Below are 22,700 nucleotides of genomic sequence, written 5' to 3' on the forward strand. Positions count from 1 at the left end.
TTTTATTTGACGAGTTATCGCCATGAAACTTGACGAGATTTATTGCCTAAGGTTAATCTCCTTAGAAAGTGTTGAAGCTTAAAAACAGACCAATCAAGTTCTTGTATGTAATCTTTTATATTTGTGAAGGGTATTATAGCTTCGGTGAAGCAGAAGTTAATAATATTTCTTGTTTTTTTCTTCTCATTTGGCTTTTTGTTTAGAGTTTGTTTGTGAGTGAACCCTTAAAACAAATTATTTACGAATTCTTAATCAATAAACTAGTTATACGGTTCATTTCATTTATTTATTTATTTATATGTATGTATTTTATTGTTCTCTCCAGTTTTCGTGCGTATCCTTAGCACTATTACCTTGACTGCCAATATGAACATTGCCTATCTCTAAATGTTTGCGTTGAATTTCTTCATAGGTGTTAAAGAATTGTTGTGTGTCCTGTGTCAATTTTGTGAGCAGCTCAAACCAAATAGCTTCAGTTAGCTCGCTAGCGCCGGTATACATATCAGTGCGTGGCGTCATGAAGACTAGTGAACGAAATTCGTCAATGATTTCGCGCAGCGGTTTGTGAAACGTTGAGTTGTCATGATTTTCTAAACATAAACACCCACAATTGTAATCAAAGTATTAATTAGTATAAATCATATGTTTTTACCGTCTACTTCAGGCAATAAGAATGTGTTTATTTGCCGCTCTCCCTCCGTTGGACGTGTTTTCTTTTGCTTTTGCTGCTCGGCCGTTTGTCCCTTATATATACGCAATTGCGAATCCTTAAACAAAGCGCGCAACATACGATCCATACGTTCTTTCTGACTTGTTGTGAAATCCTGACGTTTAGCACGATTCTTTACAAATAGCACATTAGGAAAGTAATTGCTTACAAATGGTTTATTATCTTGTGTTGGCTTCATAATTTCGGCAAATTGCAATAATCGTATAAAATTCATATTAAAATAGTCGTCTTGCACCACAATCAACAAATGACACACTGATAGAAAACTTATTATCTGACGTAAATCATCCAATTCATTTGTGGTCATATCCTTACGGTAAGAATTGCACATCACCGGCGGGCTATCAAGCAATATCAAACGATCTCCGGTTATAAACATATGTGTGGATTCGGTGCGTGAACGCGCCGAACACTTATGTGGCTTTAATTTTGTTGGAAAGAAGCTATCCTCTTCCACAAACAGTTTGAGGTAGTAATCGTAGTTTGTATCATCGTTGGCTAAAATATTCATTATAGTGGATTTGCCAACACCTTGCGTACCCACCACACCAACTACTAAAAAGTCCGTATTTCCTTTCATAAGTAATTTGCGCGTACTAGCATTTATTGCACCAGTTGAAGATATGACAGTTGCAGGACGTGTCATTTGTGGCAGCGGCTCAATTATATGCACATTAGTTGCCGAATTTACATCATTCCCAGACACATTTGCTTGTTGTGTTTGCTGGTGCAACTGCTCTTTAGTTGTAACTGGACTCACACCACTTAAGCCCGGACTTTGCGCTACTTCACTACGTGTGACAATCATTGTTTTTAGTGGCGCTGTACTTGCATTTGCAGAAGTCTCTGCCACTTCTGCATCATCTCTCATTTCAGCGCGAGATTTAAGTAATATTTTTGGTTGCATTTCCGCTTCACCATTTCGACGTCCTGCTGAATCTTCTTCCACATTTCGTTTGGCTAATATTATAGGACGTTTATCCTCAGTTTGCTGCCAAAAGCAGAGTTCATTTATAACATTTTGCAAAATATTATACAGGAAACAAACCTTAACTCTGCGATACCGTCTGCGCTTCCCGTCCGACATTATGACCGAATACTTTATTTATTCTTGTTTATTATATTTATTATCCCTTCGAAAAAGCCTCAGCTCAGATGTGAAGTCAAATAAACAAATTGATTTACAGTGGCGTAAGCATGGAAATACTAATTGGGGTTCAATGCATAAATATTATGCCTATATTCTAAATATAATATACAAAATATTTTTATTTGATACAAATCAACTTACTTTTTAAACGTGTGCTGTTTATTTGCTAATATTCTATTTTATATAATTAATATTTTGAATATTTGAATAAATAGAGCTCCTATACGAAATGTTAAGACACTACGCCTTTGTTTTCATTATCAGCTGTTCAGTTCCCACACGCATGTAAACAATCGCAAATTCACCACGACTAGAAAACGCGGTGCAGGTTTCCTCTTATATTTTTAGTAAATTTAATATTTAGTGCTTTATAAATATAAAGTTAGATAATTTTTTTAAATACGCTTAACTATGCCTATGATAGTAATATCTGGTTTACCGTCCAGCGGTAAAACAACTCGTGCTAAAGAGCTGCAAAAATTTTTCTCTGATAAAGGCAAGAAGGTGCACTTCATCTCAGAGAATATTTCGATAGCCAATGCAGGTTTTGCAAAAAATGAATATTTCGCAGATTCTCAAAAGGAAAAGCAAGTGCGTAGCGATATCAAGTCCGAAGCGCTACGATTGCTTAATAAGGACGACGTAGTAGTGGTGGATGCTGGCAATTACATAAAAGGTACAAAAACATGGTCCATATAAAAACATTTTATATTTCTGAGCGTATTTGTAGGCTATCGCTATGAGCTTTTCTGTGCAACAAAAGCTGCACGCAGTACGCAATGCACACTTTTCTGCGGCATACAAGAGGCGCGTGCCTGGGAGTTCAATCAACAACGAACAGGTGAAGATTTGGTGCCAAGCGGCACAAACAATATTACAGACAACTCTAATATGCCTTATACGCGCGAAATTTTCGATGCGCTGTGTATGCGTTTTGAAGAGCCACACGGCAATTGTCGTTGGGATAGTCCACTATTTGTAGTGTTTCCAGACGATATACTTGAACTTGAAGCCATCCATGGTGCGCTCTATGAATCAAAACCATTACCCCCGAATCAAAGCACGCAGAATGTAAGTGCGACAGTTAAAAAATAATAATTACATCTAATTTTGCATTTAAATACCTATTAGCCGCCACTAAGTGCTACGAATTACCTCTTTGAGCTGGACAAGTTAACGCAACAAATTATAGCGGACGTGTTGGCTGCGCGTAAAATCGGTAATACAGGTCCCGTGCCGGTCAAAGGTAGTCAGGTGAAAGTGGAAGTGCCGGCAGGCGTGAATGCTATACAGCTTAATCGTTTGCGTAGACAATTTCTCAATTATACCAAATTGCACCATGCCACCACAAGCACTTTAGATAAAGTGCCGCAATTATTCGTGCAGTTCCTCAACTCTAATTGTAATGAATAGCGTATGTGATTTAAATAAATCATAAAATTTTTATTGTGTATAGGAAGTATGACATTTAGTAATTGACAGCACTGTTACGTATATTTATGTTTACATTATGATTTTATATCCCCATTTTGACAAAACCACTTTAACAATAAAAACAAATACGTTTTTTACGCGGAAATATTTTCAACAAGTGTTCCATTTATTTTTAACGTTATACATTTTTTTTTTTTTGTTTTATACAAAGGTGTCTTAATACAGGCGTATTATCTCATTTATTACTACCATTAATGGATGCAAAATTAATTAAAAAATAAAACGTTTTCCATTTAACTTTATCATATATATATGTATGTATATGCATAGCATACGGAAAGAATCGAGATATTACGCGTGATTTTCAATAGTACGCATTAAAAAATGTTTTTTTTTCTTAATTTTTCAAAAACTAGTAATATTAGTTTCTCAGCGTCATTCTGCAAAATAGCAATTGAAATGAAAAATTATACTTCATACATATGTATATTGTTAATACTTTACTTAAATAACTACACGTTTATTACGTTAGTGTGATAATTACCCATTTGTACCGTGTACAGCTTGAATCAACATAAAAACACATTTCATGTTCGAGAATTCAATTTCATTTGCCTAATTCGCCCAGAAAAGAGCACAACTTGTAGTTATATAAACATATTTGAAGCTGTGTGAACTCATAGCCAACATTCCAACATATCAATTAAGCATAATATATTGCCGGAAACTTTGTTTGTTTTTGTTTTATATATAACTGTATGTCTGTTTAAACAGAAATCCTATAATTGCAAAATAACCAATAACTAAAAATATTAGGCAAGCTAGTACCCTGCACAATTTGTTGTCTTTGTTACTTAACAGACTGTTAGTACTATTGATGTTGGTAAGCATTCTTATAGCCATTGCTGTATATATCAACATAGTGATTATTTGGGTTGCTAGTGCTGCTACCGCCGGACTCCTCTACATCATCGTCGCGTTGCGACAAATCGTCTGTATTGTCACGCGCATTTTCGGGCTTTCGACAAACCCAAAACAAGCTTTCGTATTCACTTTTTAGCATAGACTGGGGATTCTGTGCGTACTTGGTACGCACACCAGTCTGGGAACGCAGAAACTCAAAACCAACCATTTTTATGATTAACTCCAGGTTCTCGAAAGTTGGTTCAATACTATTTTCCCCTTGTATATCGCTGAAGTGGTAGAGTAGTGGACCTAAATTTACCCAAATACCGCCGGGTTTTAATATTCTAAAAAGTAAAAAAGTTCAATTATAGTTTTACCGTTAAAACAAAAATAAACGTAATTTTTGAGTGCACATCTGCTTAATAAATGTCTTTATCAAGACATATAAATATGCAATAAAATGCTTGACAGGGCGAATTCGTAGCTATACGTACCTAAAAATAGCTTCAATGAAGTCCACAATATTATTGCCACAGTCAATAAAGAAGCATGTCGCGACACAATCATAGCAGTTTGGCGTTTTGTAGACCTGCAAGATAAAAAAAACTTTTATAATTTATAAACATGCATATGCACAAATCAACTTGTAATTATAGGCATAAATAATTATATGTATAATTCTAAAGTGTTTCAGTATAACTAATTATAAACCGAATATACGGGTTTTACACACGCATATTTCCTTATAAAATATGATATTCTTTAATTTAACGTTTTTTTTCAATTTCACTATTCTGTACTATTAAGGTTCTGAACTTTAAGTAGCAATGCTTATATACTAAAGAACATGTATTAATTTATATACCTCCAAGAAATCGCCAGCCGCTATCATTATATTGCCCTTTGGTGGATTCTTTGCCGGACAAATATCAGGAAACCGTATTGGCGCCACCTGGTCGGCCATACGCAAATTATTTACATACTGATGCACCCAGGGGTAAAGTGTATATTTATTTTCCTCAGTGCAACTTGAAAAAACCGAAATGCGTTAGTATAAAAATTTCATGTCTACCTGAAATACTTACAGATTCAAGACAAAGTATGAGGCAATTAACATGAAATATGAAAATTCATTGCCCTCGCATTCATAGCCGCGGCAAGCAAGCTCGTAGGTGAGACGACCAAGTCCGGCGCCAGGCACAAGAATTTTTACCTCATTGAGTGCGCTGAAAAATTTGAAAGGAAAAACGCATTAACTGTGAGATAATTCACCTTCATTTTAGTTATATTTACAATTCGCCAGGCTTAAAGAATTCCTCAACGGCGTCGATGATTGGTTTGTATGACTGCTCACGTTCCTCTGCGCAGGCTGCACTCCAATCGCGCGCAATTAACTTTAATGTCGATTGGGCCTTTAAAATTTTAAAAGGTTCAACATCAGCTTGCTCTGTTGCCTGTGGCAAGTAAGTATTTGATATATACATAGTTTGCTATGGATTGCAATTTACAAATTGCAACAAGTGCTTTTCAATTGGTACTAGACCATTTTGAAATGCTAAACTACACAAAACTGAAATGCTTCTCTTTAAAAAATAGTTGCTTATGTGTCTATAGTATATGTAAATTCTATAAACATTTTCTTACATGTTCCATATCTTGATGCCTTATTTTTGTAGTATGGCCATCACTGTCTTGTTGTGCTAAATACTCGGATCCGCCCATATCCATAAATCCGACATTGTCACGCAGCATTTTCTTAATAACCTTTTGATTTTCATCAATGCAGTCTCTTATCACACGCAAATGATTGCGATATTTAACCAACATGTCCTGATGACGTTTGGGAAGACTATTGAGGTAGCTTTCAGTCTTGTTCACGCGCGCATAGCAATATTTTCTACAAAAATAATATTAGTTATCCATTTTAACATGTTGAACAAAATTTTGTGAAATGTTGTAGTTATATTGGGTTATTATTAATCAATAAGTATAACGAAATAGTAAGAAGGATCTTATCTATATCGACGGTACTGATATGCGTTAGCCTAGAGCTCTATTATAAGCTACTACTATAATACTTTATCCTGGTCACCGCCTGATTATATTACTATTAGTAAACATTTATGTAGTGCCAGCCTTTTCCTAACTATATATCTATGTATGCTTACTAACGCTTATCGCTTGACACATGCGCTCATACAATGAAATTCAGACGCATTGTATATTAATTTCTTTATTTGTAGCAATATTATTTTGTGTATATAGAAAGGAAATGATTCAAAGAATCATTGAGTATTGTTGTCAGTATGGAATACACGATTAGCCGCTTAGACTCACTGTTATAACCTCAAAAATTCAATTATTTACATCCTATGATAATTGGCACACAACCCCAGCCAAATAATAACAGGGGATTATTACATGCATAGATGAATTGAAAATATGTATATACTTACTGATAATAACGCAAGGCCGCTATAATTTTTTGCATATGCTTGCGATCTTCCTCCGCCTCTTCAAGATTGAGCATTGGCGGATCGGTGGCAAGTTTACTGTCGCTTGTATTAGTGGAAGAGGGCTTTCTTGAGCCTGACGACTGTTGAGTATCACTCATGTTTGAACACGTTATTTTAAATGCACTGAACAGCTCAAACTTTAAAGGAAACTGTTGATTTACCTAAAATGCTGGCCCCACATATGCTAGGGAAGTAGTACGCAATGTGGGTAAAATATATTAATTGTCTGAAGTTTATGGGTATTGGATTTGGATTTAGAGATACACTATAACAAATCGAAAATTAAATACCACTTTGCCAACATACGAAAATATAATTATTTAAATTAAGATAAACGCAAGAAAACTAAATACCGTTCGATATTACACCACACAATCAGCACCTGTAATTTCTCAACACAAATAACTTCCAATGAAGAACAAAGTCAGATGTGTTTTCGTACAATACCGAGTGCACACGCAAGAACTTTTTTCGCAATTAATATAACTAACTAAACAGTTAAAAAATATTGATTACTTATAACATCATTATTTCAATCGAGATTGTTATACTTACTTACATTAACATAATTTATTTAAATGTAAATGGAAATGTTGATGTTTTCTCTGTTTGTTTTATAAAAAAAATGCTTATTTCGGTCATGTAACTTTATTTAATAATTTCGTTGATCTATTGTTAATTTATACGAAAAATTTGGAAATGTCTCCAATTTATTTTTCTTTTTTGTCATTTTGTAATTGTTAAATTAAAAACCGGTTGCACCCTGTGATTGTCATAAATAAACAAAAACATTCCCCTCTCTGCCTACCTGACCCGGTAAATCAGGTGTGTGGTTATTAAAAATAGACGTGTTTTGCATTTGTTTTTATTTTCAATTTTGATCTAGAATATCGCTTTTGAACATAAAGGAAAACGTTTCAAAAATAGCTCATGCAAATGCGTCAGAAGTCGTCCATGCAGACGTGCCCACAAAAAGATAGTGCACGAATGATTGCTAATCAGAAAACTTTAAAATAGAACATAAGCTCAGTGGGTTTTATTAGAGATTTTAATTTTTGCTCACTTTCGAAATAAGATAATTTTGTCACAATATTGTGTGAAATTTTAGTATAAAGGAGTGTAATTAATTAGCATCGACATAAGCCGAGTCTCTCGAACATATCAGGTGAGTAACTACTACTCTCAAATATACTAATTCGGTGAATGATTAAGGTAATTTAAATTGTGAATATCTTTACATCTTCAGTCGTTCGAGGACTCGTTGACTGCTAAGAACGTGAAAATCAATGCCAACTTTTCTACGCACCCAAGAGTTTGACAAGCTCTTAGTCGCTTTTCGCAGCGCAGAGCTGCTGGCGCCAAACGCTTTGAAAGCTACTTCCGATATCCAACGCACTGGGAAGTGTAATAAACAGGCGAACAGCAGTATGAAGCAAAATGTACCAAATGGCAAAGCCATTAAACGTGGCGATCGCCTACTTACCGAAAAACCATTTGCATTCGTGCTGCAAGCCAGATATCGTAAAGAGCGTTGCGACAACTGCTTGCAATCGTAAGTGAGATGACGTGCAATTGAGAGAGTAACAAGATCCCATAAAGTATTTTGTTTACAGCTGCAAGGTGCTGAAATGTGCCAACTGCCAATATGTGTACTACTGTAGTCGTGACTGCCAGATGCAAGGTTGGGTGCTGCATAAAATCGAATGTCCATTCCTAAAGCGCATTTATCCACGTAATGTGCCCGATGCTGCCCGCATGCTTTGTAAACTAATCATAAAATTAGATAAAGGAGGTGATCTGGTACGTGGTTATTACACAGAAACTTGCTCCCGACGCTTTCGTGATATGATGTCACGTAAGTTTGTGTGATTCGTTGCAATCAAAATATATCAATAAAGATATTTTTTTTTCTTCACGATGCAGATTATGCTGAAATAAAGAATGATGCACGACGCCTAGAGCATTTAGAGTCTTTATATGGAGTACTGCAGGAAATGATGGGTGACAGTGTTATCGTGCCAAATCTAACGGAATTGACAAGTATCTATGGCAGGGTATGAATGAAATGTAGTAGTCGTTAAATGCGTTTAAATACGTCAGATATGTATTTGTCTATATAATTCATTCAAATTACTATAAGCAATTGTTGTTGCCCGTTTCTACGTCATTACTGTTGCATTCCATCGTATTTGTTAACATCCATAGATGTATATGTATATGTATTTACGTTGAGTGAATGCCTCAAGAAAGATTCATTTTGCTGGCAACTAGCCAAGAATTCGAGAAATGCGGGGCCATACACTTGTCAAACAAATTGAAAAAAAAAAATGTAGCGGTGAAATGTTTCGGCAACAGCTGTGGCGCTAATTAATTTACATGCTTGTTCGTTAATAAATATTTTATTATGTCGATAGTAATGCTTAAACGAATCTCAGTGTGATTTGTGGAACACAATTACATGCTGTTATGATAAGATTACAAATTAAAATTTAACGTTTAATTCATAACTTTTTATTATAGTTAATAACGAATGGCTTCAGCATACTCGATCCTGAAATGAATTCAATTGCCACTGCAATTTATCTTGGCGTCTCGGTAACAGATCATAGTTGCAAACCAAATGCGGTTGCTACTTTTGAAGGTACTACGCTGCATATACATGCAATCGAAGATATCGAATGTTTGGATTGGTCCAAGGTTGATCAAATTGCATGGCTTTTTCAAAATGAATTTATTTTTTAAATTATCAATTTATGCACAATCTTTGCAGATCTTTATCAGCTATATAGATTTATTGAACACGCCGGCACAACGACGCGCTGAACTGCAAGCAAATTACTATTTCTTTTGTATATGTGCGAAATGCACAAATACAGCGGAGACGCATGAAATGCTTGCAGCTGCTTGCGCCAATAAAAATTGTAACGAATTTTTGGATATAAATCTCAATAATTGCCCACGCTGTGACGCTGGCGTCAGTCCGAAACACCGTAATGCCTACAACGAGGCAATGACAATCACGAAAACACATTTGGAGCATATGAAGGATATCGCCTGTGAGTAGCTGTTATTGAATGTTTCATAAAAAATAAAAATTAACTTATTCAGATCTGGATGTGTGCAAATTATGCCTTGCCAAGCAAAAAGGGTACTTGCATCCACTAAATGTTTGGCATTTAAAGACATTAGACGCGGCCTTTGAAGCCGCTATCGATGTTTCTAAGTGGGAAGAAGCTTTAGAGTTTGGCAAGGAGCTCGTACCAGGTTTTCGGTAGGTAAAAAGAGGCATTATTTAAAATAATTTTTCATTTAATAAATATTGTTAAATTCATAGCAAATATTATGGCGACTGGCATCCACTATTGGGTATGCTTCATTTGAAAATTGGAAAAATTCAATTGTATAAATGTCAGCTAGCAGAGGCAATAAACAATTTGAAGGAGGCGCAAAAAATATTACAAGTAACGCATGGTCATGATCATAGCCTGCTGCGTGAGCAATTAAAGCCTATGCTAGCCCAGGCCTTAGCTGAAAGTTTGTAATTTAATATTACTTTTGTGCAATTATGTGCACAATTATGTCACCTTTTTGTAGTTTACTTCAGGTAGTTTGTAAGAAATGTAAAAATAAAATAAAAATATTCTACCGTATTGTGTATAGGGGGGGAATTTTAACTATTTTAGTTGAGGTCTTTGCACACGGTTCTCTTTTGGTAAGGTGCATGTAAATTTAATTTCTTCATCCTTATGATGAGTGATAAATATGCTCTCATCTTCACACCCTGGCAGACTATCCGTTGATTTGTGTATTAAACATAGCTGAAGAAAAAAGTAGAATCTGTTATAAGCGAAATGGTGGAAAGATTTAAATTTATATGAAACTAAAGAATTCTTTGAGAATATCCATTATAATAATATGTTGATAGCTGATTTGTAGATTATGTTATTTACTAACAATCTACGTCCAAATTTGTATTAATCCAATGTGATAATTATTGTAAAACAAAACTGTTTCCCATGGTAAGCTCTCCATCAATTTCCCGTGTATTTGCTCAAATATGAATTAAGCATCACACCGATTACATTAAAAATAATGCCAGTCTGGAATTATTATATTTTTTATATTTTTCCTGCGGCATTTCCCTTTCATTCATAGAGGAACCTGCCGACGTTCGCTTGATTTGGCATGAACTTTACATACATACATATTTGTCTCCAATATATTCGCGTATGCTTTCAAGAAAACCCGTAATTTGCGACATGATTTCAATTATCGTGATCCTGGTGTCTTTGGAGTCATCGTCATTGTTGTTGTCTTTCGTTTTTAATTGAAGCACAATAATAACTGGTTTTTGTTTTATTGACATAAAAGAGTGGCGATTGACATTTGTAGCATAAACAAAGTGGTGAATATTTCAAGTACGTGAAAGCAGTGCTGCATACACATATGAAATGATAATAATAATTTTTACTATTTCAACCTATTTTTCAATTTTATTTCACTAAATGTTGTAACACAATCCCAAAATACTAACAGGAATCATTAAATTACAAAATGCATCAAATACATTATTTTTGATCGTTTATCGTCATCGATTACGGGGCATCTCGACAGGATAAAATCTATGCCTTGCGAACTGTATTGCCGTGCCTATTGCCTGTGGAGACTCCACATTGCTTATATCTTACATATATTATTATATTATATATATATTATATATTATATCGCAAACTAATTCGTATGCCATATATCGTAAGCTATAAGCTGTCACTTCAGCAGTTTGACAGCGCAGTTTTCATTTCTATGAAAATTTCGAAGAGGCAACATATCCCATTTGCACATATGTATGCCGACGGCATTTTCATTTCGGTAATATGAAAATTAGAAGAGCGAGTATTAAGACGGTTGTGTTATATTATAAAAATACAGTACATTTTCAAAATAACATTTTTTCAAAAAATTAATATTTAGTTTAATATTGTTAATTTACAGAAAAATTATGCAAATTGGGTTGGGAATAAGCGAAATCTTAAATTTAATAAACTTATACTAGCAAAAATTAAAATATCATTGCTCATTTTAAATTTATTATTTTAATTGGTATATAAAATGTATGCCTCAATTATTACATAGTAGTCCAAAAATATGAATTCTTATTTTTCCCAGAAATACATTTGTAAAAAAAGGATCTTTTTCTTATTATCTTATTTTTCCCAGAAATATACATTTGTAAAAAAAAGGATCTTTATCCTTTTTTTATTTTCCACATAAAAGATTTAAACAGTTCAAGGGCTCAAAACATGCGCTACATCAGCTCCCTACCCAAATGCTACCTTCGCAAATGATAAAATAAATTTTTCAAGAGCTCAAAGCATGCGCTACATCAGCTCGAAACTACCTACCCTACGCTTTTGCGCAAATGATTATCTTATGATAACAAATGCCCACATACAGATTTGGCAATGGCAATAGCAATAGATTTGACAGTTAGCAAGACATAGATTTTATCCTGTCGAGATGCCCCGTTACGTTGCATTATAAATTGTTCCGGTGGGGTAAGGTTTTCATACAGTGTGGTGAATTAGTCTTTTTTTTGTAAAAAAAAGATCTCCCAATGTCTAATTGAAGTGCGAGTATTTGTTACAGCCGCAAAGTTAAATTATTTTAAAATTACACACGACAGACTAGATGATATATAGATAGATAATGCATTTTACTCAAATATTTTATATATCCTTATACCTTTTGGCTGTAAGTTTTAAAGATGTTATCTGTTTTTTTGACCCGGTATCTTTAACCATTGGAGCCGGTGTTGGTCTCGGCGCACTAACTGGATATGGTTTTCTCAAAGATCAAACCTATTGCCGATTAACTGAGTGTTGCAATGAACGTAGTATACCGGGGGATGTTTATAGTAAGTTAATAAATCCATTTTTGTGTATTTATTTGGATAACATTTTTGATATTTAAGAACTCAGAAAAATGATACAAAACCGATTATTTGGTCAACACATTGTTAAACAGCAATTGATATCAGCGTTAGAGGCGCATTTAAATCCTCGAAGTTCTTCACGAAAGCCACTGGTAATGAGTTTTCATGGTACACCGGGAACTGGTAAAAATTTTGTGGCTGATATGATTGCGGAGACGCTGTTTGAGAAGGGGGTAAAAAGTCGGTTTGTACATAAATATATGGGAAGACTGGATTTCCCATTGCAAAAAAATGTTGAAAGTTATAATGTAAGTTAATGACATCAGTTAAAAATAATTCAGAGAACTATAACCTTATTTTTTACACAGGAACGTATTTATTATGATGTGGTGACGGGCATTAGAGATTGTCCCCGTTCATTATTTATTTTTGATGAAGTGGACAAAATGCCTGCCGGTGTCTTTGAATCGCTAGCATCCTTGGTGGACTATAATGCACTTCCTGACAAATTAGATGGCTCCAAAGCTATATTCATTTTTCTTTCAAATTTAGCAGGTGTACAAATATCTGATCAACTGGCAAAAATGTTAAAGAATGGTGTATTACGCGAAAATATTAAGTTAAGCTCTTTCGAACAAATACTAGAAAAAGCTGCCTATAATTTAGAAGGTGGCTTAAAAAGAGCTGGTTTAATAGAGCAACATGTAATCGATCATTTCATTCCATTTTTGCCACTTGAAAAGCAGCATGTCCACCAGTGCATATCAGCAGAATTTTTTAAATGGGAACGACGCCCAGAAAAGCAAAAGATAGAGTACGATTTTATTAACATTGAAAAATATAAAAAATCGGATTTAACATTTTTTTCCATTTTAGGGATATGCTTAAAGAAGTGATTACGTATGATCGCGTGCATGGACTTTTTTCCACAACAGGCTGTAAAACCATCGAGAAAAAAGTAGCAACAGAAGTTTGGATTGAAAAACGTTTGACTTAATTCTGATTATTATTTTTTATTTATTAAAGTAATGCAAATCATTCTAATTTTTTTTACTTTCTATTTACCATGGGTTCAGCCATTTCATTCGAGCATCACGTTTTAATAAATCTGTGTCTAAACGTTTGGGGTCTGATTCAAATGCTTCGGCTGCTTCTAAACGTTCAACAACAGGACCTATTTCCTTCGTAACAATACATTCTCCATTTTCCTTGAGAACGGTGTGTTTAAGATCGTTCGCTGTGGGTTCACCATATGGAAATGTGATGGGGGTGACTTTTATCAAATGCTTTACTTTCCACAACATAGCATTTACATCTGGTATATTTTTTACTACAGTGAAATCACTCTGTTTCCCATCAAGCCCAAGATCCTTTAAAATACGCTTCTCCCAAAAGGGGTTACCCTTGACGGGTTTCACACGTTGAACACGGAAAAGCTTTGCTGGTTCAATTGGTGGGTCTTCATGTTCAGGGTTTCTTTTAAAATAGACAAATAGCTAAATGCATTTGCGTACATATTGATGACTGCATACTTACATTGGATAATAAATGATTTTGCCATATTTTTTTCCATCTTTATATAAGAACTTCTTATTGTGTTTGCCATAAGCTCGAACTATTTGTGCTGTTAAAGTAGCGGGTTGTAAAAATTTATGTAAATCCATTATTTTCTATTTGAAACAGAAAAATGTTCGCGAAAATCCAATGAACAGCTGAAATGTGGTAAGGTTATGAAACAACAAAAATCAGCTGTTCACAAAGTGTGTTGTATATTTTTCCCCAAAAGTGACAGTACGTATAAAAATTTATTACCACTGAATGTACGGCTGAAAAAATGAATTGGCGGCAAATGAAAGAAATTCAAAATGGCCGTCGTAAAAAGGAGTAAACGATTTCCTTTGGCTACAAAATATTTTTAGTGAATGTTTAAAATTGTTTATAAATGCTGATATATAATTATAAATAAAGAAATTTGGTCAAAATGCCCCAGTCAATAGTTCAGAGCGGAGATGAGGATGTATTTCGTACACTAAAACGCAAACGAAAATCTGAAGGATGTTTGGAACACACTGCAGATGTTACTACTGACAGAAATACTTGCTTTACCAATTCGGCTTTCAGCTCTACGCCGAAAAAAGTTGTGCTACGCAGGCGTGCACAAACCCCATTAACGGATGTTGTTCTACAAGATCCTTGCATGGAAGTGAAATCAATTTCAGATATAATTAAAGGCCCAGTTGAAAAGACAAATTCGACTAAAATTGGTGGTGATGTGCTTTCGCAAAATCCATACGAAGTTCAACGCAAACCACCCAAGAAGAAAAAACGTGAATCGGAAATAGTTGAAGCATGCTTTGAAAATCCAGCATTGAATTTAGAGCTGCCTGAAAAACAATTTAATCCATATGAAGTAAGACATTTAAATTACATATTACGTAGAAATTTTTAAATAATAATTTAATTTCATCATTCAGGTTTTACGTGATGTGCCAGCACAACTAACTAATGTTGCTGAAGGTAATTGTTTTGTAAATGCAGCCTTAAATCTACGAACACAGGATGTAACTGCAACAAGAAACCCATTTGAGATCCAACGTTGCCAAAGCGTTGCGACAACTACTTCTTCTGACGGCGTTGAAAACACTGGTATGGAAGTTGGCCAAGTAGTTCCAACTGATTTAAAAATATCATTGCCTTTTAAGCCTACTGTTGGTTGTCGCATAGATTTCACCAATATACCTATAGAAGAGCTAACGCCTAGCAAGCTGCTGGCGGATAAATTAGTATTTTCACCAGTCTTAATGTTGCCGAAACGTTCATTGGATTCCGCAAGTGAGGATAGTAGTATGGATATAGGTAAAGAGTTAGATCGTTATCAGCTGGAGCTGGAGAATAGTATCAATGAGGCGAAAATGCGCAAGGCTATAGGTCCTTGTACGAAATCGACTTTAAATGTGAACATCGAGCAAAAAATTACATTCAACCAAAGATTGGCCGAAATAGCCGAAGAAGATGAAGAAAATGATTTCAATAAAGAAGATGTGGAAAAAACTAATACTTTGCATGAGTGTACAATTCAATCTCATATTGAATTGACTGGTAAAATACAAACTGAACAAGTTGAAAGAGAATCATGTACGGTTGAAGAATTAAAGAACGAAGATGTTGCATATGCCTCTGACTCGGATGAGGACGAAATTGACTTCAAGGCGCCGGCACTATTTGTGCGTGCATACCAACGCGCTGCAACAACACAAAGCAAAGAGTCTTTGCACTCCAATGGTTCAAACGACTCAACCGATCACAAGAAACCTCTGAATGTACGTAATTTAATACGTAAATCTTTACGGAAACTGATGCATCCATCCAAGCACGATGATTTATTTAAGACTAATTCTGATGAGAACGAAATATTGAACATTGAAATGGGTGGAAAGGACAAGCAACATGCCAGCGCATATAAAATTATACGAAATGGTTTAAGACGCAAAACAACCATCAAACCTTTAAATACTGCTCGGGAAACGCCGACTGCAAAAGCGGAAATTTCCATAATGGATACCAGTGAACGCAGAATGAAACTTACTGCAATGATTTCAACGAATACAGAAGGTGAGCGAAAACACACATTGCGCAACAGCTTGCGACGATCGACACGCGAAATGGGGCAACATTTGATGAAAACTGTGTTTCACAAAAATCACGAAGCTTATGAACTAAGCAAGTGATCAGAATAAATAAGGTGTGGTCTACTACCACACACCACTTTTTATTATTATTAAATTTTAAAAACACAATGTTAAGCACCCAAAGATGATAACTATGAATGATAACTGAACTTTGACGCACCAATGTTGCACCTTTAATTTTTTTTATATACTATATTACGTTAAAAGATGTTTTTTAATTAAATTATTTACGCTAAAAATAAACGTTTTCTAGGAACTTTAAAATTCAAATATGAATTGACTTGGCAGAAATAGCGCAGTGTAAAAGTCAACTTTTTGCTGTATTTGTGCTGGTATAACGTGTCAAATTGACTTTGCCTTGAATTTACTTTACCTTGAATTTACTTTACCCTGAATTTACTTTACCTTAAATTTACTTTACCTCGAATTAACCTTGCCTTGAAATTAATAATTATAATTTTTTTTTTATATTTTAGATTTATATTTGTGTATTTTTGGAAAATCTCCATTCATTTATTTTTTAATTGATTTTCATTTATTACACTTCCTTCGTCAATAATCTGCAAAGCATTCAACATTGTCAGTGTTTGTTATTATTTAGGTTTTTTTTTGTTTGATTACAACATTAATTGTTTACAATTTATATTTTTGTTTTGAGTTTTAACTGTTTACGAATTTGTAATTTTTCATTCATTCGAAATTTAATAATTTACTTATTTTGCTACTACGTTATCTATGAATTGCAATTTTTTGCTAACTTAGATCCTAATGATTTCTCAAACAATCTATTGATTTTTGTTGTTTATCAAATTATTATTTTTAATTATTTTAGTTCTTCAAAGTACTTTCACTTATATTTAAGTATTTCAAGTTTCTACTTAAAGTAATTCAATTTGTTTTAACGTTATTTGATTTTGGTTTCATTTCATGTTGCATAATGTTGGTTGACAACTTTCGATAACTATATAATTATTACTACGAATGACGTTTGTCGTTTGTCGTATGCATTAACGTACATACATTTTTAAATAACTAGCCTAATGCATTTTGTATGCTTTAAATTTATTTATCGAGTATGCAATAAGGTCTGTTTTCATTAGTACACCCGTCCTATATGGATATATTTAATAATATTGCGTAATAATATATAATACTATGTAATAATAATTTCACTATATGTAAGTGTATGTATGTTAATGTATATATTTATATAGCTTGGCTTCTTGTTTTTTTTTTTGTTTTGTGTTTTTAACGAATTACAAACTCACAAAACGGCGAACCATTAATTGCTATAAAAGTTTGTTTTTGTTTCAATTGGCGCCATGCCCATGATCATAATATAGACGAGCACTTCATTAATAAAGAATATATAGAAAAAGTTACACTTTTAAGTGCTCATTACTTGTGCATTCTTGGAAATGCTGAAGGTGGTTTCAAACAAATGCAATATGTCTATTTTTACGGTGGAAAATGTATGAAGTTGAAATTAATTGTCATTTGTTAAATTCATTGGGCAGGTGAATAGCACATCATTGCTATAAATAGTATGGAAATATTTTGTCATGAACGAGTTTTCAACAAGCAAACCTAATTATACATTGCTCTATAAAATATTAACTTTAATCGGTTTCTTTGATTTTGCTTATTTTTGTAAATTCTAATTTAACCTTTTCTAATACGTACACTACCTATTTACAGCTCTGCTTCAAGTACTACCTACATTTTTCAACGCTTTCGCTTTATATATTGAATAAATCATCAATAACACTACAAGTTCTAAGTATGGATGGCTACAATAGCTTTTTCTGCAATAATTGAAATAGTTCCAAACGAATTTAAATGAAAGCATGATGATAACAAAGTAAACTTATCGATATTTTTATCGACTAACATTTCTCTATCCTATGTGCATATTTGCCGCCCTTTTAATCCATGTTTATTGAAGTTGAAGCAAAATTACTTGGAAATGGTATGAATGCTGTAACTCAAGGTATTATTATTTATATTATCAAAAATAACATAGATAATAATAAATTAATTTCTGTTAGGGCAATGCCAGTGTTTATGATGCCTATGTGCATATTTGCTGGCTTTTTTACGTATGTTCAGTGATAACTAAGAAAAATGAACTGGAAAATTAGGATAACTGGAAATCAAGGTATTATTATTTATTATATAAAAGGAATAAACAATTACTTTTTAGTTAGTGTAATGTCTGTTGATTTTGAAAAGTAGTAAGTTGTATGCTGTCATTTGCGTTGCGTGAATTTGTTACTAAAAACCAAAAAAAAAAAATAATAATTAGGAGTTTATTGTTTAAGCATAATAAGCTTTTTTTTACTGGAATGTGTGTGCTAATACTATTTAAAAATTGTAATTTTACCTGTATTTTTCTGTTGTGACTAAGTTACTGTCTGTTTTTTTAGCCAACCTGTGTGCATTTGTTCTGTATATTTGTGTTTTTAAATGTGCTTTCGTCCTACACTTAATTTATTTGCATCTGCACAGCAGAGAATTTTTTTAAATTCAATAATTTACTGGGTAATTTCGAAAAATTTTTTGGCTCTAAATTTGCGCTTACTTATGGCTATATGTTTCATGTTACTTTGTATATTTTAATTTTGTTTTCGTTTAATGTTTTTCTATTTAAAGTATTTGCTCAGAGTCTACAAGTTAATAAGTCCACAAGTTTAGTTTTCAACATTTTATTTGCTTTGATTATAATTTCGCCTCATTTTTCGTGTGACATTTTCTTAACTGCATGTAATTTATTTATTTATTTATGTAGAGTTGAAGACAGCGCATACATTTAGACACAGCGGGTGCGTTAAAGTGTGAGAGAGAAATAACTATGCTAATTAAGAAAGAGAAAGTGCGCAAAGCTTACGCATAATATATTGTTTGGAGCCGTTTTTTACGTTTTTTGCAAACAAATACACAGGTAAGCAAGTTTGGGGTAGTGTTTCAGTGTGGGGTGTGTTGAAGGCTAACGGCGTTGCAACTGTAGTTGACAAGTGGAAAGCGTCAGGTAAACTATGTGCTAGTAGTGAGTTATGCGGAGAGTGAGAAATTTTGGCGCGCAAAGTTATTTTGAAACGGTTTCGTTAACATTTTATTTTTATTAAAGGGACTATGTGTTAAATTTCATATATCATATTTCTTGCGGTTTGCTGTGCGTTTTACTGTATGTACATTGTTTATTGTGTGAGTTGTATTATTTTTAAAACTATTTTGATTTTTGAAACAGATCTATATAGACGTCAACCAGTTTTTAGTTTTTCTTTATTTTATTATTATTTTTTTTTTATACAGTTGGTTTCAATATTTTTTCGTCCCAAAAAATCTGAAAACCATAATACTAATACGTGCATACATATTATACATACATACATGCCTTGTTGTGAAAAAATAATAACTGTAAATAATTATTGGTTTGTTGTTTTTATTCATATTTGTGTGCAAATTTGCTTAGCATACATTAATTATTAAAAAATATATAAATATTTATGTACATATACAATTGGCATTAAAACTTAGGCGCTTAAGGTTAGAAACAAATTTTGCATTATCTCTGTGAAAATGGGACTTTTAAACGGTGTGTCTTGTTAAAATTTGTGTTTATTTAGCTTTCTTGTTAGTCTAGTCATAGTCATAACTACTTTCATATGTTTTATGCTTTAACTATAGTATATCCTTGTAATATATATATATATATTTTTAAATGCAATTATAGACCTGAATACGGATTTTTGAGTTTAAAAAATTCACTACTCATTAAATTTCGATTTAATGTAATGCTATTGCAATGCGAGCTTACTGTGTTTACTAATATATGTACTTGTACACTTACACGCTGGCACGCTTTACAGTTGTTGTTTATTATGTAAGAAACCCGTTACTCGCAACTGCTTTACAAGTTATAGTTTAACAGTTATTTAAAAATTATTTGGTTTTTCTGTTTGGAATTCTATTTTATTTGTGTTTATTTCATAAATTTACACTGTATTTATTTTATAATTATTAATTTCATTTCGCACAACTTTGCTATCGTTCCTTTTTACATATTTAGTTCGTTTTTCTCTTGTTTGGTTTTTTTTTTTTATTTATTGACGTCACAAAAATTTTATTTCGCTTACAGACTTCGGAATTCATAATAATAATTTAAATAAAATGTGGTTAAATAAAAAAATAGATTTTATGGAGTTGTGGGGTGTGAGGAAATTTCTGTGCACATAAAAACTTTGCCAAAAGGTGTTTAAAAAATTTTAGTTTCTAAAAAAGATTTGATTTTGAAAAAAATCTTAATTTTCAAAAAATAATTTTCAATTTTGAAATTTATTTGCCATTGGTAATTTTTATTATTTCATAAAATGTTTTTACTTTTTTGCTATAACTGTCAGTTAATTTGAATTAAAAAATGTAGCATTGCCACATTTTTTTTTAAACTTGTGATAACAATAAAATAATAATAAAATCTAAAATCATAAATACTTTCAAATTTTTGTTTTAAACTTCTCATTGCAAATAATAATAATAATAAAATCTTAAATCATACATATTTTCTGCGCCATATTTCAATTTTAAGTGTAAAAAATATATATATTTTTGTATTAAATTCATAAGCACAGTACGAACGTATATTTGGTTAAAAATGTTTGCTAATTCTTATAAGTATGCGTTACACAGCTTAATTACTTACAGCATAACTTAAATACATATTTGACAATATTCGTTTCATAAATTTATAGTAAAATTATTTTATAAGTATATTTTAACTAAAAATGCAAATTATAGCTAATAAATTACAAATGCATACAATGGGCAACACTCAACAACTTATGGCAAATATAACGGTAATACTATATATTAGACAACTTATTACCCTTCAATGCAACAACATATTATGTATCAGCTTAGGTGTTTTAACGGTGACTTAATTAAAAAACTAACATTGAAAGTTTTAAACGAAATTGTGTCAAATGTTGTGCATAGTTTTTAGCATGACTGTACGTGTCTGATTTTAGCGCGTCTCAGTTTGCTGGCGGAAGTGTGCTTGCGCTTCTTACTCACTTTTTTTATAAAAATATGTTTAAAATTATGCATAAATATTTATAAAAATTATTTCAAATAAATTTATGAGAACAACTTAAAAAATTTTAATAAAATCATAATAGAAAAAACTTAAAAAATGTTTAATAAAGTTATATTATAATAGAAAAATAAAAAAAATAATAAAATATATATTATAATAGAAAAATAAAAAAAATAATAAAATTATATAATAGACTAGAATAGAAAAAAAAAATCATATAATTAAAATAAAAAAATTGTGATTTTTTTCTGACTATTGGAAAAGAAAATTAAATATTTACTTGAAATAATTAAAAAAATGTACTGACTAATTTGCAACTAAATTTTGTGAGCTAATATTAAAATATATAAGTGTAATAAATTAAAATAAAAAACGCATAATTTTTATAAAATACATATTTTTATAATAATTCTAGAAAACATTTTTTTTTTTATTTTTCCAAAAAGAAAGACTTTTTTTAATGTTACAAAAATATATTTTTAAACTTTTCTGCAATTGTTTTAAAACTTTATTTGTACTCACTATTCGGTTAAATTTTTTTTTTAAACAAATCATTAACAAATTTTTACGAAACTTTTTCCGAATATTAAAAAATTAATTTTTTCTCACTTCAATAAACTATAGGAATTTTTACAAAATATACTTTTTTCATAATTTTTAAAGAATATTTTTTTTTAATTTTTCCAAAAAATATTTTTTTTTTATAATTCCACTAGAAACAAATTTTTTAATGTTCCAAAAATTTTTTTCACACTTACCTGAAACTTTTTTTAAGACTTTATTTTTTACTACAACATTCATTTAAAAAAAAATACTTTTTATTCTACAAAAAATTATCAAAATATTTTTGCGAAACTTTTTCCAAAAAAATTAAAAAAATATATAATTTTTTTCCATTTCAATATATTGTAGGTATTTTTACAAAATATAATTTTTTCATAATTTTTCCGAAAAATTATTTTTTTTATAATTCTACCAGAAACAAATTTTTTAATGTTCCAAAAATTTTTTTCAAACCTTCCTGAAAATTTTTTTAGATTTTATTTTTTACTACAAGAAAAGTTAAAATAGCCTTTATTATAATTAAAAAAAATATTTGCAATTAAATTTATTTGAGATAAATTTAAAAAAAAATATACGGAACCCTAAACCAATAGCTTAACATTTGTATTTTAAAATATTTCAAATATGAAAAAAAAATTTTTTTAATTGAAAAAAATTCATTTGTTTTAACTAAAATTTTTAATTATA

At 31.9% G+C, this 22,700-nt stretch overlaps 7 protein-coding genes across 13 annotated transcripts in view; 4 read left to right on the forward strand and 3 right to left on the reverse strand.

Annotated features, from left to right (window-relative positions):
* Positions 1 to 267: 267 nt before the first annotated feature.
* LOC120775838 (protein SMG9) lies at positions 268 to 1,920 on the reverse strand. Its single transcript, XM_040106207.1, has 3 exons — positions 1,779 to 1,920; positions 653 to 1,721; positions 268 to 590 (listed from the first exon to the last, which is right to left on the reverse strand). The coding sequence occupies exons 1-3, from the start codon at positions 1,815 to 1,817 to the stop codon at positions 310 to 312; spliced, it is 1,389 nt and encodes a 462-aa protein (XP_039962141.1). The 5' UTR covers positions 1,818 to 1,920; the 3' UTR covers positions 268 to 309.
* Positions 1,921 to 2,170: 250 nt separating this feature from the next.
* Positions 2,171 to 3,459, forward strand: LOC120773790 (protein KTI12 homolog). The gene is made up of 3 exons (XM_040102885.1): positions 2,171 to 2,556; positions 2,611 to 2,951; positions 3,012 to 3,459. Exons 1-3 carry the CDS (start codon positions 2,292 to 2,294, stop codon positions 3,291 to 3,293), a joined length of 888 nt encoding a protein of 295 aa, XP_039958819.1. The 5' UTR covers positions 2,171 to 2,291; the 3' UTR covers positions 3,294 to 3,459.
* A 256-nt stretch (positions 3,460 to 3,715) lies between these two features.
* On the reverse strand, positions 3,716 to 7,157 carry LOC120773789 (carnosine N-methyltransferase). 3 transcript variants are annotated; one of them, XM_040102882.1, is made up of 8 exons: positions 7,090 to 7,157; positions 6,677 to 6,920; positions 5,865 to 6,117; positions 5,514 to 5,674; positions 5,306 to 5,446; positions 5,086 to 5,248; positions 4,715 to 4,809; positions 4,186 to 4,564 (listed from the first exon to the last, which is right to left on the reverse strand). In XM_040102882.1, the coding sequence occupies exons 2-8, from the start codon at positions 6,832 to 6,834 to the stop codon at positions 4,186 to 4,188; spliced, it is 1,350 nt and encodes a 449-aa protein (XP_039958816.1). In that variant the 5' UTR covers positions 6,835 to 6,920; positions 7,090 to 7,157. The 3 variants fall into 3 exon arrangements, with proteins under 3 accessions (XP_039958818.1, XP_039958817.1, XP_039958816.1); XM_040102884.1 differs by lacking the exon at positions 7,090 to 7,157 and having other exon boundaries at positions 3,716 to 4,564; positions 5,514 to 5,632; positions 6,677 to 7,075; XM_040102883.1 differs by lacking the exon at positions 7,090 to 7,157 and having other exon boundaries at positions 3,716 to 4,564; positions 6,677 to 6,834.
* Positions 7,158 to 7,489: 332 nt separating this feature from the next.
* LOC120773788 (histone-lysine N-methyltransferase SMYD3) lies at positions 7,490 to 10,393 on the forward strand. Of its 2 annotated transcripts, none has more exons than XM_040102881.1 (8): positions 7,490 to 7,901; positions 7,983 to 8,288; positions 8,350 to 8,591; positions 8,660 to 8,790; positions 9,257 to 9,433; positions 9,507 to 9,792; positions 9,845 to 10,011; positions 10,071 to 10,160. In XM_040102881.1, the coding sequence occupies exons 2-7, from the start codon at positions 8,023 to 8,025 to the stop codon at positions 10,009 to 10,011; spliced, it is 1,269 nt and encodes a 422-aa protein (XP_039958815.1). In that variant the 5' UTR covers positions 7,490 to 7,901; positions 7,983 to 8,022; the 3' UTR covers positions 10,071 to 10,160. The 2 variants fall into 2 exon arrangements, with proteins under 2 accessions (XP_039958815.1, XP_039958814.1); XM_040102880.1 differs by having other exon boundaries at positions 7,492 to 7,901; positions 9,845 to 10,007; positions 10,071 to 10,393.
* A 1,904-nt stretch (positions 10,394 to 12,297) lies between these two features.
* On the forward strand, positions 12,298 to 13,712 carry LOC120775497 (torsin-like protein). Its single transcript, XM_040105704.1, has 4 exons — positions 12,298 to 12,650; positions 12,708 to 12,976; positions 13,037 to 13,482; positions 13,545 to 13,712. Exons 1-4 carry the CDS (start codon positions 12,443 to 12,445, stop codon positions 13,663 to 13,665), a joined length of 1,044 nt encoding a protein of 347 aa, XP_039961638.1. The 5' UTR covers positions 12,298 to 12,442; the 3' UTR covers positions 13,666 to 13,712.
* On the reverse strand, positions 13,662 to 14,391 carry LOC120775498 (39S ribosomal protein L30, mitochondrial). Its single transcript, XM_040105705.1, has 2 exons — positions 14,205 to 14,391; positions 13,662 to 14,144 (listed from the first exon to the last, which is right to left on the reverse strand). Exons 1-2 carry the CDS (start codon positions 14,330 to 14,332, stop codon positions 13,730 to 13,732), a joined length of 543 nt encoding a protein of 180 aa, XP_039961639.1. The 5' UTR covers positions 14,333 to 14,391; the 3' UTR covers positions 13,662 to 13,729.
* A 182-nt stretch (positions 14,392 to 14,573) lies between these two features.
* The window catches only part of LOC120776125, a 37,130-nt gene continuing 29,003 nt past the window's right edge, over positions 14,574 to 22,700 (forward strand). Inside the window, exons 1-4 of one of the 4 annotated variants that reach the window (XR_005705390.1) lie at positions 14,574 to 15,078; positions 15,143 to 16,280; positions 18,056 to 18,515; positions 19,146 to 19,298. Coding sequence is in view for 2 of the 4 variants with exons in the window: in XM_040106653.1 (XP_039962587.1) it covers positions 14,650 to 15,078; positions 15,143 to 16,396 (1,683 nt within the window). In the remaining 2 variants the exon portion in view is untranslated. Of the gene's footprint in view, positions 15,079 to 15,142; positions 16,628 to 18,055; positions 18,999 to 19,145; positions 19,299 to 22,700 lie in introns of those variants that run through there. The other 3 variants (XR_005705391.1, XM_040106654.1, XM_040106653.1) reach the window with 3 other exon arrangements.

Source organism: Bactrocera tryoni, chromosome 4, assembly GCF_016617805.1.
Source record: "Bactrocera tryoni isolate S06 chromosome 4, CSIRO_BtryS06_freeze2, whole genome shotgun sequence".
Taxonomy (NCBI): Eukaryota; Metazoa; Arthropoda; class Insecta; order Diptera; family Tephritidae; genus Bactrocera; species Bactrocera tryoni.